General features: G+C 38.8%; 1 protein-coding gene across 8 annotated transcripts in view; it reads left to right on the top strand.

The window, feature by feature from the left end:
* The window catches only part of SERAC1 (serine active site containing 1), a 58,751-nt gene that overhangs the window by 2,534 nt on the left and 40,386 nt on the right, over positions 1-15,831 (top strand). For 3 of the 8 annotated variants that reach the window (XM_047733922.1, XM_047733925.1, XM_047733924.1), the window contains exons 2-3: positions 12,205-12,296; positions 14,869-14,905. In XM_047733922.1, coding sequence (XP_047589878.1) covers positions 12,206-12,296; positions 14,869-14,905 — 128 coding nt within the window. In that variant the 5' untranslated portion in view covers position 12,205. Of the gene's footprint in view, positions 1-11,128; positions 11,190-11,351; positions 11,641-12,204; positions 12,297-14,868; positions 14,906-15,831 lie in introns of those variants that run through there. The other 5 variants (XM_047733920.1, XM_047733923.1, XM_047733919.1 and 2 more) reach the window with 5 other exon arrangements.

The raw sequence follows: 15,831 nt of genomic DNA, 5'->3' as shown, positions 1-15,831 counted from the left end.
CATGGTTTTTTCATTAAACTTGACATGCTGAACCTAATATATATATATATATATATATATATATATATATATATATATTTGGAAAGGACTAAGGACTAAGAACAGCCAAGTCAATTTTGAAAGAAAATCAAAAGAAGTCCCTTATCAAAACTTAACTTGAAGAGGGTGAGGGAAACCAAGGAATCAGGCAACACTTAGGTGTTTTCCTTGAGCTACAAGATAGATCAGTTCTCATTTATAACCCCAAACCATTTGCCATTTGCTTGCAGTGGGGAGGATGAGTAGAGCAAGATTTTAGGGAGAAAAGAAATAAAGAACAGTGTTTTTGGACAGTTAAATTTGAAAGACTTGTTGGATATCCAAGTGGAAATATTCCGGTAGCTTTTGGACAGATGAGTCTGAAAAGAGTCTGGCTGAAGGTACAACTTTGGGATCACTGGCATATAGATAGTTAAAACTGTGATGGGTTAGAGTTGGGTTTGGGTACATTACAAAGGAAACAGATGATGATAATGCCTTAACTCTGCATAAGATTCCATAGCTAGGCAGGCCGTAGCTGGTGTGGCAGCAGCTCCATGATCATCAGGGCCTTGGGCTCCTCTTCCTTGCTGTTCTGCCTTCTTTGGCATGCTACCTCATGGCTGAGATGGCTGCTTTAAGTCCAGCTGTCACCTGCTCATAGCAAGAGGGAAAAGGGAAAGGTGAAGAAAGGCACATACTCTTTTTTTTTTTAAAAAATTAATATATAATGTATTATTTGTTTCAGGGGTACAGGTCTGTGATTCCTCAGTCTTACACAATTCACAGCACTCACCGTAACACATGCCCTCCCCATTGTCCATCACGCGGCCAGCCCATCCTTCCCACCCCTCTCTACTCCATCAACCTGCAGTTTGTTTCCTGAGACCAAGAGTCTCTTAAGGTTTGTCCCCCTTTCTGGTTTTGTCTTGTTTCATTTTTCTCCTCCCTTTCCTTATGATCCTCTGTCTTGTTTTTCAAATTCCTCAAATCAGAGATCATATGATAATTGTCCCTCTCTGATTTATTTTGCTTAGCATAATACCCTCTAGTTTCATCCACATTGTTGCAAATGGCAAGATTCCTCAGTCTTTTTGGTGGCTGCATAATATTCCATTGTATATGTATACCACATCTTTATCCATTCATCTGTTGATGAACATCTAGGCTCTTTCCATAGTTTAGCTATTGTGGACATTGCTGCTATAAACATTCGGGTGCACGTGCCCCTTTGGGTCACTACATTTGTATGTTTAGGGTAAATACCCAGTAGTCCAATTGCTGGGTCTTAGGGTAGCTCTATTTTCTACTTATTGAGTAACCTCCATACTGTTTTCCAGAGTGGCTGCACCAGCTTGCATTCCCACCAACAGTGTAGGAGGGTCCCCCTTTCTCCACATCCTCGCCAACACCTGTTGTTTCCTGACTTGTTAATTTTAGCCATTCTGACTGGTGTGAGGTGGCATCTCACTGTGGTTTTGATTTGTATTTCCCTGATGCTGAGTGATGTCGAGCACTTTTTCCAGGTGTCTTTTGGAAAGGCACATGGTCTTAAGGACACTTCTAAGAAGTTGCACGTGACACATCCACTGAGAGCGCATTAGCTGTTTCCTAATTAGTGGTCACAATTAAGTAGAGGGAAAGATAAATAATGTAGTCTTTATTCAGTTATGTGTGTGCCTGGCTACAATTCAGGGGTTTTTTGTTGTTGTTTGTTTGGTCGGTCGGTTGGTTGGTTTTAGTAAGAATGAAGAGGGAATGGATATTTAGTTCCAGTTTGGTTTCTTCTCCAACCAGGCCAATGAAGCTACCGTTGTAAAAGCTCTGGTGACTTCCTTGTTGTTAAATTTAATGGGATTTTTGAGCATTTGTTTCATTTGGTTTTAAACTCTCCATTTTTACTTTCTGTGTCCTCATAATTTCTCCTCTGTTCTCTACTTAAAGCCAGTGTTGCATATTTAATGCAATCACAATAATAATCCCAAAGGCTTTTTTTAAAAATAGAAATTGACAAGCTGACTTTAAAATTATATGAATGTGCCAAAGACCTAGAATAGTCAATCTTGAAAAGGAAGAACAAAACCAGAGAACTTGTACTACCGAGCTTAAAGATTTATTATAGAACTCTAGTGATTGAGACGGTGTGGTATTTATATAAGGATAAACAAATGGATCAATGAAATGGAATAGAGTCCAGAGATATGCCCATGCTTATATAGCCAACTGATTTTCAAACAAAGCACCAATCAGTTTAGTGAGGAAAGTAAATGTTTTTTTTTTTTTAAGATTTTATTTATTTATTTACAGACAGATCATAAGTAGGCAGAGAGGCAGGCGGGGGGGGGGGTGGGCGGTGGGAAGCAGGCTCCCCGCTGAGCAGAGAGCCCAATATGGGACTCCACCCCAGGACCCTGAGATCATGGCCTGAGCCGAAGACAGAGGCTTTAACCCACTGAGCCACCCAGGTGCCCCGAAAGTAAAGTTTTCAACAAATAATGCTGAACTATTGGATATCCATATGGGGGAAAAATGAACCCATTTCGCCCAATATACAAAAATTAATTTGAGATGGATCAAAGACCTAAAAGTAAAAGATAAAACAAACTTATAGGGGAATTTCTGTGACTTTGAAGTAGGCAGCAATATCTGAGACAGGACACAGAATGCAATAACGATGAAAGGAAAAAATCTGATAAAAGAGACGTTATGAAAATAAAACTTGTGTTCATCAAAAGGTGCCTTTAAGAAAGTGAATAGAAAGGTCACAGAAGAGGAGATGATATTTGCAGTATATATTGTACATATATCTGATAAAGAATTTGTTTCCGGAATGAATAAAGAGCCAGTAACTCATTCGAAACACCAATAATCCAAGTTAAAAATGAGTAAAAGAACAGACACTTCACACACCAATAAATGTAAATGGCCAACATTAATATGAAAAAGTGCTCAGCATCATTAGTTTCCAGGGACTTGCAAATTAAAAACACAAGGGGATACCCCACTAACATGGCTAAAACCAGAAAGGCTAATAGCTCCAGTATCAGTGAGGATGTTGAACAGCTGGAACTCTCCTACTCCTTCATTATTGGTTGCAGTGTAAAATGTACAATCATGCTGGGAAAATATCTGGCAGCATCTTATAAAGTTAAACATTTACCTGCCTTATGACCCGGCAATTCCACTCCTCAGTATTTACCCAAGATCAATGAAAAATGAAAACATAGGTCTACAAGAAGTGTTATATTAGAATGCTTATAGTAGCTTATGGTAGGCAGAATACACCCTTCATAGATATCCATGTCCAAATCCCTGGAACCTGTAATATGTTACATTGTATGGCAAAAAAAGGGTCTTTGCGGATGGAAAGTTCTAGAACTTAAGCTAGGGAGATTATTTTAGATTATCTGACAGGGCCTAATACCAGATGAGTTCTTAAAAGTGGAATAGGAAAGCAGAAGTGTCAGAGATAAGGCAATGTGAAAAGGATAAACTATTACCAGTTCTGAACTGTAGAATGCTACCTACAGAGATCCGAGGGTGGCACGCAGACAACCCCTAGCCAGGAAACAAGGGCTTCAGTCTGACAGCTGCATGGAACTGAATCCTGCCAACAGCCTGAGTGAGTGTGCAAGTGCATTCTCCCTTAGAGCTTTCAGTAAGTAATGCAGCCCTGGGACACCTTGGTTTCAGCCTCCTGAGGGTGAAAACAGAAATCCAATCTAAAGTAGTTCCTGAGAATCTGCATTTTAATAACCTGATAATCCTAAAATGACATTTGGATAAGCTCTTTTATATATATATGCCATTCTTCAATAAATTCACTCCAACAAATGGTTTCAATTAATGGTATGTGCTAATGACTCATAAGTCTATCTAGCTTAGACCTGTCTGCTGAACTGAGATAACTTAATGGACATCTTTACATGGATATTTTATAGGAAACTTAATCTCACCATGTTGAAATTGGGAATTCATCCTTCTTCTCAAATCAATTTCCATTCCTGTATTTCCCTATTTTGGTAAATATTAACCTGTATATACCCCTGCATACCCCAGTATTCCAAATCAGAAACTGGGAACCATAACCATCTCCTCCCTGGTATTCATTATTCTCCACCTTTTTCAAGTGATTATTAGATTCTGTTCTCTTAATAGTTCCTTAATCTGTTTTTTCATCATTCTCAGAGCCACTGCTTTAAATCAAGTACATGTTTCTTTTTAATGATCATTAAATGCCTTCCCAGTAGTTTTCCCCACTGCTGCTTTGGCTTTCCTCCAGCCTATTTTCAATCCTGTCAAGTTTGAAAAAAAAAGTTTTTTGAAAAAAATTTTTTTTATTAAGGTTAATCTCCCAACAGCTTCCCATAACTCAAGGTAAACTTCAGACACCTTAACTTAGCTGGAAGGACTTTGGTGATCTGATTAGCCCCTGCCTTCACTATTCCTGTTTTAGTAATCAACAGGATGAGCTGACATAAAATCAGTAAGGAGAAGATCTGAAAAACACAACCAACCAATTTGACCTAATAGACTTTTGTAGAGCCCTCTGCCCCCAAACAAACCAGGATATACATTCTTTTCAAGTGCATGTGGAACATGCACCAAGACAGACCATATTCTGTGCCATAAAGCAAACCAAGTTTTTCAAGAATTGAAAATATACAAAGCCTGTTCTCCAACCACAATGGAATTAAGCTAAAAATCAACAGACATATTTGGAAATTACCAAATATGTGGAAATTAACACACTTCTAAATATTCCATGGGTTGAAAAGGAAGTCACAATATAATTAGAAAATATATTTTTTGAATATTTTATTTATTTGATAGAGCAATGAATGGTGTGAGGGGCAGAGGAGGAGGGATAGGAAAAGGCCGACTCTCCTCTGAGCAGGTATTCCCAGCATGGGGCTTGATCCCAGGACCCTGAGATTGTGACCTGAGCCACCCAAGCACCCCAGAAGATATTTTTAATTGAATGAAAGGAAAATAATAGTATATCCAAACTTGAAGGATGCAGCCAAGCAGCACTTGAGAAGTTTTTAGTGTTAAATAGTGACAGAAAAGAAAGAACCTTAAATCAGCGATTTAAGCTTCAGTTTTAAGATGCTTGGGGGTTGGGGGGCGAGCCTGGGTGGCTCAGTCGTTAAGCGTCTGCCTTCGGCTCAGGTCATGATCCCAGAGTCCTGGGATCGAGCCCTGCATAGGGCTCCCTGCTCAGTGGAAGCCTGCTTCTTCCTCTCTTACTCCCCCTGCTTGTGTTCCCTCTCTCCATGTCAAATAAATAAATAAAATCTTAAAAAAAAAAAAAAAAAGATGCTTGAGAGGGAAGAGGTATTTGAAATCAAAACAAGCAGAGAACAGAGACTAATAAAAGGAAATAAAACAAATAAAGGTAAATAAAGCCCAGATCAATGAGATTGATAATAGAAAAACAAGGTAATTCAATGAAACTAAAAGCTGCTTTTTGAAAATATCGATAAAATTGACAAACCTCTAGCCATACAGGATAAGAAAAAAAGAGAAGACACAAATTGCCAAAATCAGGAATAGAAGAGAAGGCCTCATTTTAGATCCTAAGACTTTAAAAAAGATAATACAGGAATATTTATTAAAACCTTTTAGGGAACAAGAAATACCAGTTCCACATAAAATTTCCCAGAATATAGAAGAAGATGGAATACTTAATTAGCTTATTTTATAAGACCAACATTATCTTCATGGGAAAATGAAAGATCTCACCAAAAACAAAAACAAAAAACCTAGAGATTAATATCTGTCATGAACATAGATACAAAAATCCCTAACAAAATACTAGCAAATCAAATAAAACATATCTAGTATATCATTATTTCAATTTATTCTTAAAATATTAGTCAGTGTAACATATTAACAGACTACAGAAAATCACATGTTCACCTTAATAGATGCACAAAATGCTTTTGTCAAAATTCAGCAATTTAGGAATAGAAGAGAATGTCCTCAAACAGGTAAAGGACATCTACAAAAAAGTCTACAGCTAACATCATCCTTAACGATGAAAGACTGGGAGATTTCCTCCCAAGATCAGGAACGATATAAGGATATCTGCTTTCACTACTCCTGTTTGGTATTTTACTGGAGGTCCTACCCCATCAAATAAAGCAAGATTAAGAAATAGAAGGCAGGGGCGCCTGGGTGGCTCAGTGGTTAAGCCTCTGCCTTCGGCTCAGGTCATGATCTCAGGGTCCTGGGATTGAGTCCCACATCAGGCTCTCTGCTCAGCAGGGAGCCTGCTTCCTCCTCTCTCTCTCTGCCTGCCTCTCCACCCACTTGTGATCTCTGTCTGTCAAATAAATTAAAAATCTTAAAAAAAAAAAAGAAATAGAAGGCATATAGATTGGAGAGGAAGAAATTGAACTGTTTCTATTCACAGGAAATATAATTGGGTATATAGAAATCCTAAATAGTCACCCCCTAAAAAAAAAAAAGTCCCAGGATTAATGAGTTGGGTTAGCAAGGTCACAGGATATAAGGAAATACACAGAATCAATCATTACACAGAATTAATCATTTTCATATATTAACAAAGAACAATTGGAAATTGAAATTAAAAAGAAAAAATCCTGAAAGTATTATTTACAGTTGTACCAAAACCCGGGAAATACTTTGGTATAAAAATTTTAAAATACCCGGCAGTGTTCGTATGCTGGAAATGATCAAACATAGGTGCAAAAAAAAAAAAAAAAAAAAAAAGATGACAGAACAAATGGAGAGGTAATCCATGTTCATGGTTTGAAGACTCAGTATTAATCACAAACTCAGGAGAATTATTTTTGTAGAAATAAGATGATTCTAAAATTTATATGGAAAGACAAACTAGGATAGCAAAAACAATTTTCTAAAAGAACAACCAAGTTCAAGAAACATTATTTAATTTTAAGATTACTATAAATCTATAATAATCAGGAAAGTGTGGCATTGGAAAAGATTGGGTCAACATATAAATTAGTGAAATAGTATGTAATAGTAGACACATATACACATGGTAAATTTTTTGGGCAAAGATGCAAAGGGAATTAAATAAGGAAATGGTAGTCTTTTCAACAAATAATTCTGAAACAATTGCATATTTGTGTGCAAAAAAGAAAAAAAAAAACCAAGAACCCTGATCAATACTCTTCACCCTATACAAAAATTCACTTAGAATAGATCATAAATCGAAATGTAAAAACCTAAAACTATTAATCTTACAGAGAAAGGTATAGGAAAATATCTTGGTGATCTTGGGTTAGGCAAAGATTTCTTTTTTTGCAATAGCAAAAGCATGATCCATAAAGTAAAAATTGATTAATTTGACTTTATCAAAATTGTGAACTTTTGCTTTCTCTTTTTAATTTTTAAAGATTTTATTTATCCATTTGAAAGAGACAGAATACAAGCAGGGGAAGAGGCAGATGAAGAGAGAGAAGCAGACTCCCTGTGGAGTTGGGAGCCCAGTTTGGGGCTCGATCCCAAGACCTGGAAGATCATGACCAGAGTCAAAGACAGATACTTAACCATCTGAACCACTCAGGCACCCCAGAGAACTTTTGCTTTCTAAAAACACAGTTAAGACAATGAAAAGAGCAAGCCATAGATTGGAAGAAAATATTTGTAAATTATAAATCTAACAGAGATTTTTTACCCAGAATATATAAAGTATATCTAAAACTCAATAAGAAAACAAACAGCCTTATTAAAAATGGACAAAAGATTTCAACGGACCCTTCAAAGAATAGAGATGGCAGATACAAAATATGGAAAGAGCCCAGATGTCCATTGACAGATGAACGGATAAAGATGATGTGGTACATATATACAATGGAATATTACTCAACCATCAAAAAGAATGAAATCTTGCCATTTGCACTGAGGTAGATGGAACTAGAGAGTATTATGCTAAGCGAAGTAAGTCAGAGAAAGACAAATACCATCTGATTTCACTAATATGTAGAATTTAAGAAACAGATGGACTTAGGGGAAGGGAAGGAAAAATAAAATGAGATAAAAACAGAAAGGGAGCCAAACCATGAGTGCTCACTCTAGAAGCTGTCAAGATTTATTTTAAAGATACAGGAACTAAGAAAGATGTTACCTCATTGATGTAAGTTTAGACAAACAGATCAGTTGTGCAAAAATTGTCCAGAAATGAACCCTAGGTAGGTTCGACCTCGGTGTATGGAGGACTTTTCTAATCACTGAGGAAACTATGGTTTGGAAATAAATGGTCTTGGGATGTTTGATTTTATGAATATGATTATTTGATTTTAGACATTCTGGGTTTTAGGTGTTTGTGGTCCTTCAAAGTAGAAGTGTTCATTAGGCGGTCGAATGTGTATGTACCTGCAGCTTAGCAGACAGACCTGGGTTAGTTACAGAAATCTGGGAATCACAAGCTTATGGTAGAGCTTTGTGAGGAAAAATTGAAATTACTCAGCCAGAGAGTATAGCCCGAGAGAAAAAGAGGAGAGTAGGTGGAAGCCTCTGGAACACTAATATTTAAGGACCCAGTGGAGACAGCAGAGCCACCTGCCAGCCCAGTGAGGGCAGGGTCTCTGCGGTCTCATTCACATCTCAGGTTTACATCTCCTCGACAGATGATAGGTGCTCAACAAGTGTTTGTTGAATGAGTATTAGCAGCCAGACCTGTGAGAGTAAAACTAGAAGACAGGGAGTCATAGTAGCAAGAGAAGGAGAGAGAAATGAAATGCTTCAGAGAAAGCAAAAGGATGACTGAAAAGTGGATTTAGGTACAAAGATGTCACTCACTGGTGACCTTAAGGGGTGCTGTCAGTGCTTGAGGAGGACACTGGAGAAAACATCTTAGGAAGGAAGGCGAGAGAAGAGGCACTTGGATCGAGGGAGGGTTTTCCCCCTAGTCATTTGTTTTTTGTTTTGTTTTTGTGTTTTGATGGGAGAACATTGGAAATCCAGTATTTAGGGAGGAGGAATAGAGAGCTGAAAGAAAGGGAGTGAAGATTAAGAAGAGAAAAGCAGCTAATTAATGAATCAGGGTCACTGTGGAAGTGAGAGAGATGAGACCTAGAATACAATTTCCCCTTGGAAAGGGAATAAGATCTTTTCCTCAGAAACTGGGAAGAACAATGGAGGAGAAGATATTTGCAATCTGGAAAAGGCAGTGTAGACGAATATAGATGAATACAGATTTGCAGGCCAGGATGGATTTACTGGGGAGTTATGAACCTTATGCTTTGGGTGATGCCTTACTTGCATGGGCCCCTCTGAGTGCTATGAGTTACTAGGAGTTTCAATGTCCTGGGGGAGAGGGAATGCCACATTGTAATCCAGAAACATTTCTATACAAGTATTTCTGACACATTGTCTAACGGAATCTCAGAAGAAAGAGATCAAAATTCCTAAGACTCCAGTCACTTATTATATCTTTTCTCATTCTAGATAACTTTCATTTTAGTATCTACTTTGGTATTTGTGATTGTGTGTGTGTGTGTGTGTGTGTTTAAAGATTTTATTTATTTATTTGACAGAGATCACAAGTAGGCAGAGAGGCAGGCAGAGAGAGAGAGAAGCAGGCTCCCCGCTGAGCAGAGAGCCCGATGCGGGACTCGATCCCAGGACCCTGAGATCATGACCTGAGCCGAAGGCAGAGGCCTTAACCCACTGAGCCACCCAGGCGCCCCGTGTGTGTGTGTGTTTTAAAGAGCCCCCCCCCCTACCCACCTTGAATAAATGTTAAGCCCCTTGATATCTGGATATTTCTTTGCTTGTAGGTAAGGGGGCAGAGGTTGAGGGATTTCCTAGTTTTAACTTTCTCAGTCAAATAAAAGACAAGATCATTTGAGAGGATGGACTTAGAAGGCTTAGAAGGGTTTTTGGGTCATTTAGAGCAGTCTTTGTGGGGGTGAGGGGAGAGCTGATTAAGAACAGCAGAAATGAGTCTGAGAGCCCACTCCCAGTTTGTCTTTTATTCTCCCTGAACCACTCCCTAACCCCCCTCCTTCCCTCCAGCCCCTTCCCTGCACCCCATTTTGGCTGTCAGTGTAGGAACAAAGAAAGCACATGTTTCAGGTTAGGGTTGCAGGCTACTAGAAAGAGGGGGCGTCTAGGGGGCGCCTGGGTGGTGTAGTCAGCTGAAGCATCCGATTCTTGGTGTCTGCTCAGGTCTGATCTCAGGGTCACGGGACCAGGCCCACATCAGGCTCCATGCTCAGTGGGGAGTCTGCTTAAGTTTCTCTCTCTAAAATAAATAAAAAGGGCGGGAAAAAAAGGAGGGGGTCTAGTACTGTTGAGGAAGGACGCAGACAGTGATGTATAGGGAGGGAAGGACAGCCTTCTGGCTGCGCACTCCCAGGCAGGTACGGGATGGAAGGTTAGTTGGGGCTGGAGAGCAGAGAAACCATCAACACTCTGAGGGGATGGAGGGAGAATCAGCGATGGAGCGGTTTATTCTGGAGAGAGCAGCAAGGGGCAGTGATGTCGTCTGAGGAAACCCAGGAGGAAATAAGATGAGGACATATTGCCAGTAGACTTAGCTTTATTCCGAGGATTTCGTAGGAAGGAGGCCTGCTGGGGTGGTGGTGGTGGGGTAGTATCTAAGTTAACACTGAAGTTTTTTAGGCCAGAGAAGTAATAGCAAAGAGTATTTGTATAATGTTTTGTAGTTGATTGCTTTTGTAGTGTCAGGATTAAAAGAAGCAATAGGTAGTTTTGCTCGGCATTTTTGTTTTCCTTAAATTGTCATGTAGTAATGAAATTGCAAATCTGTACGCGAACTCAAAGTAGCTTATGTTGCATTCTGCCCTGGTTTCATGAGCATCTACTTCATTGCAGTCTTTACAACATTTTTACCATATCCTTATGTCTCATGGAGAAGTAGTAGCAACCCATTTAACAAGTGATAAAATAAGAAACAGTGACCTTTAAAATAGTGACCTTTAAAGTTTACCTCTGCCTAAACCAGTTTGCTTAGTCATTAATTGATGTGCTGGAATTACTAGAAAAAATGTAAAAGCTTTTTATTTTGTGTTCTCTCTTTCTCTCTCTCTCTCTCTTTTTTAGTAGGCACCACGCCTAATGTGGAGCCCAACTCAGGGCTTGAACTCCCGACCCTGAGATCAAGACCTGAGCTGAGATCAAGAGCAGGATGCTTAACTGACTGAGCCACCCAGGTGCCCCTATTTTGTGCTGTCTCTAACAGATATTTATTACATATATATATACCAAGTAATTTCCCCCTTATCCGTATAAAGCTAGAACTTTTAATATGTTGAACCAAAAGACCTTTTCTCACATGAATCCCTCAATGCGCTTTTTCTTCTTTACCTTTATAGCAAAAACAAAAGAAAGAAGTCTTTTCCAAAGACAGTCTGTTACGATTCTAGAATACTGAGTTGTTCTAGAAACCGTTGCATCATATTTCAATCATCGTTACTCAGTCGATGAAGTTAGTTGAGCCACAGTTCTCCTTCTCTGATAGGATGCCAACAGTGGATAAAGATTTTAAGCCATGCTGGGTACCATCATGAGGGAGCTGGAGGAGAGCTAAATACTTCCATGGGTTCTAAGTATGTCTTCCATTTTGAGCGCCTTTCATTTCAGTAGGGCCTTCAGTCATCAAAGGTAAATATAAATATCTATTTTTGTATGCATATATATATTTTAAAAGATATTGAAAAAATGTAAAATTCTGTATTGACATTCTGATTAATAATTGGTGTTTTTCTGCTTCATAAGAATCATTGTTCACAGTTGGACTCAGTTTGAATAATAATCAAAGTACTAACAAAATACTATTCTAGCATGTCTTTTTTAAGGATGGAATTTCTTTTTTTTTTTTAAAGATTTTATTTATTTATTTGTTAGAGAGAGAGAGAGAGCATGAGCACAGGCAGACAGAGTGGTAGGCAGAGGCAGAGGGAGAAGCAGGCTCCCCGCAGAGCAAGGAGCCCAATGTGGGACTCGATCCCAGGACGCTGGGATCATGACCTGAGCCGAAGGCAGCCGCTTAACCAACTGAGCCACCCAGGCGTCCCTGGAATTTCTTTTTTAATGGAAAAGTTTTTTTCCTGGTCTTGAAAAATCTAACTCTGTAGGCAATCCACTGTGATTGTGACATGTTCTTATAGTTAAATGTTTTTAATTAACTCTCAAGTTAAATTTGTTTTAATTGTTCTAAATATACAGAATGTCCCTGGCTGCTTATTGTATCATCTGTTGCAGAAGAATAGGAACCTTAACTCCTCCGCCCAAAAGTACCACATACCGGAGAGATATCAGTGAGTACAGCTGAAACAGTATTTCTTAAAGAAACTATGCTAGAATGGAGGCTGAGTTTTCCACGTGGCCTCCTCAAAAATTTACTTAATCCATGATAAATCTCATATTTGTTTCTGTCTTTTCTATACCATTGGTGCACCCCAAATTTGTAGGACCAGAGCCACGAATACTCCTTTTTCTTGGGAATCTTTTTCCTCCCCTGTTTTTGGTCAGATCCAGGCTCATCCTTTCAAACTCAAGTATCACTACACTCTCATTATTAAGTTTCTGCAAAATAAGGAGGCAGACACATGTATTAGGTTCTGGAAATTCAGTATGAGCAGAAATGTTGTGCTTGTCCAATGGGAGGTTGGGATCTAGTGCTGGTCTGCTATCTTTATTTGTAAATCTTTATTTACCTTATTTATTATTGATCTTTATTTGTAAAAGAGAAGATAGGCCTAGATCACCTTTCATTCATTTGGCAAATTATTTATTTACTATCTGCTATGTGCCAGTACCATTCAAGGCCCTGAGGATACAGTATAGATTAAGACAAAGTCCCTGTTTTCATGGAGTTTGTTTGTTCTTTAAGATAAATCTTTTTTTAGGATAGATCCTTTTCATGTGGAAAATTCTATGATTTTGTATTCTAAATATAAAAAGGGGTTGGGACATAGAAGGGAGCTTTTCTTCTCTCATCATTATTAAAGACTGAAGAGCAGTGAATTTAGGATGGGAGAGTAGTGAATCTAGATAGGAGAAAGGCTATGAGACTGTATTGTGTTCCCAGGACCCAGTGAAGAAGAAACAGCAAGCAGTAGACAGGGAAACAAGCTGCTCCTGGGGCCCACAGAGTTGGGTGGAGTTTGGGGCTGGGAAGGACCATCTTAGAATGAAAAATAAGCTAGAGGAATCCCACAGTCAGGAAGCTCTGTCACAACTTCTGATCTCATCCCTTCAGACCTCCTCGAACTGTACCCTTCCCAATTCTGGAACCACTACTAAGGTCTCAGAGTTTGGGAGGAATGTCCATCTCCCTTGCCTGATGTCTAGAGAAGTTGATTGAGTTGAGTTTCTTATCCCTCTGTAGGGAGGATAAATGTGTTATCAGTAGCCTTAAGTTGAAACTCTGACAATGGGCTACCTCTACACATCCACTAAGTTAAAAGTCATGTAGGTTTTGCAGGCAGGTAGCAGGACCTGATGCTTATGGGTAATGTATCTGTAAAGGTTGTGTTCAGGACATGTAATAGAAACTTGCCTGCAGTGGCTTAAATTAGTAAAGTTCTCATTTTTTTTATTTAAAAGGGAGTTAAGATAGAGACAATTTAGAGCAGGAACCACAGTTAGCAATCCTCCTTTCTTCTTGCTCGATGATGTTTATTGACCTTATGGTCCCAAGATGGTTGCTGAATCTCTAGACATCAAGAAGGCAGAAAGGCCAAAAGTCATCTTATGAAACTTTGTCTTTTTATTTGGGGAGGGAGCTCTACTTACAGATCTGCCTCTATATCTGACGGGCTACACCTGTGTTGCATGGCCCACCATAGCTGCAAGAGTTGGGGATTTGAATATTTTTAGATAATAATTAAGTTGTGTTAGTAAGGATTAAGGGGCTTATGTGTATTGAAAAAACAGTTAGCTGTGTCTTCCACTAGGATGTATATATATTTTTAAAGATTTTATTTATTTAACAAACAGAGACACAGTGAGAAGGGGAACACAAGCAGGGGGAGTGGGAGAGGAGAATTAGGCTTCCCACCGAGGAGGGAGCCCAATGTGGGGCTCAATCCCAGGACCCTGGGATCGTGACCTGAGTTGAAGACAGATGCTTAATGACTGAGCCACCCAGGCGCCCCAGGATATATATTTTTTTATATTAAAACAAAAGTTTTCCAAGTTCTAAACAAAAAATTTTTAAGTAAACTTGTAGAATGTAACCAGTATTTTTTTTTTTAGATTTTATTTATTTTATTGGACAGACAGAGATCACAAATAGGTAGAGAGGCAGGCAGAGAGAGAGAGAGGAGGAAGCAGGCTCCCTGCCAGTATTTTTAATGGGGCTATATACATAAGGCACTTTAACACCAACTGCAAAGTAGTTACTTTAGGAAAAGTCATTTTGAGTCCCTGCTTCGCAAACATGATCCCCCCAGTATCATCCTAGTGGCGATAGAATTGTCCCCATTCCCTTATTTAATTGGTTGTGACATAGGAGTCAGAGGCATGTTAGCTTCATGGCAGTCGCATTCAGTGGAAGTGCTGTAGGCCTGGTAACATTCCGGGTGCGGTAGCACTGGAGTCTCCGCTGGTTTGCTGGGGATGACAGAGTGAGAGACACAAGAGAGGGAGAACAGTAGGAAGTGAGAATGAGTATGAAATACAGAGTGTATTTTTGTACCCAGTGCTTGTTGGTTCCTTTGTCTATCTGGGGACAGGAAGCCTTGTGTTGAAGTAATCCTATTCCTGGAAAAATATCAGGAACTTCTTACCCAATTACATAATATAGGTAGAGACACTGTTGCCTATTTCCTGTCACATTTTAAAAATGAAACTCATCACATTGACTTTTTTCCTTTCTTTTTGAAGGAAATGTAATAAAGTTTACTGGATCACTTATTTTAGGGTAAGTGTCAACTATGAAATGTTCATTGGCTTCTTTATGCTATTTGAAATCCCAGTGGAAGTGGTTTACAGTAGCATGGGGTGGCAAATAGGTATAGATTTTGGAATTAGGCAGATTAATCACTGGTTTTACCACTTCACTGTCGTCTCGATCCAGTTACTTAACTGGCTGAGAGGTGTCTTATCTTTGGTCCAAGGGTACAATGAGGATTCTACCCACCAGGCACTGTTGCTCGGAGAAGAGCACTGGACTCCATATGGGGGAGGGGCTCACTAATTCGCTTTCCCATATCTAAAATCACATCTTGTGTTAGGTTCTAACATGGGTCAGAGAGGTGAAAATTGACTGTAGCGAAAATTATTTTTGAAAACCCCTTAAATCACCATAGAGCTCTCATGAAAGAAGATTGAGGCTGGCCGAGAAAACCAGCAGTTCGATATCTTTCATCTGATGCTCTTCAGAGGCGCATGCTTAATGAATGGAGTGACCTTCTTCCCCTTTTTTGGAAGGGGGTATACATGTTAATATATGTCTAATACTATTCCACTGTATTTGTTAATACTCTTTTTCACTATTATACATACAACATCATATGTATACACACACATACATATACAACTCTGAGATGCTCAAATGTTATAGGAGATGCACTTGGCATTTTATTCAAATATATACATTTCTCTATGACACTAATACAAGACAAAACACAGTTAGATGACTTTTCCCTTTGAATCATTCCAGGCAAAAGATATAGTCATGTACTTTGTCTGTTTCACAATTATATTCAGGAATCTAATGAAAATTAATTGCATAATTTCTAGTAAAGAATTTTGTCTTTCATGGAAAGCACAATAAAAATATTGAATGCATTTGCTCTTTTTGGGTGCTCCGATCTCTCAGAGATTTTTTTTTTTTTAATTTATTTT

This window comes from Lutra lutra, chromosome 6, assembly GCF_902655055.1.
Source record: "Lutra lutra chromosome 6, mLutLut1.2, whole genome shotgun sequence".
NCBI lineage: Eukaryota > Metazoa > Chordata > Mammalia > Carnivora > Mustelidae > Lutra > Lutra lutra.
The sequence above is the reverse complement of the archived record's forward strand: the minus strand, read 5'-3'. Positions and strand labels throughout refer to the sequence as shown.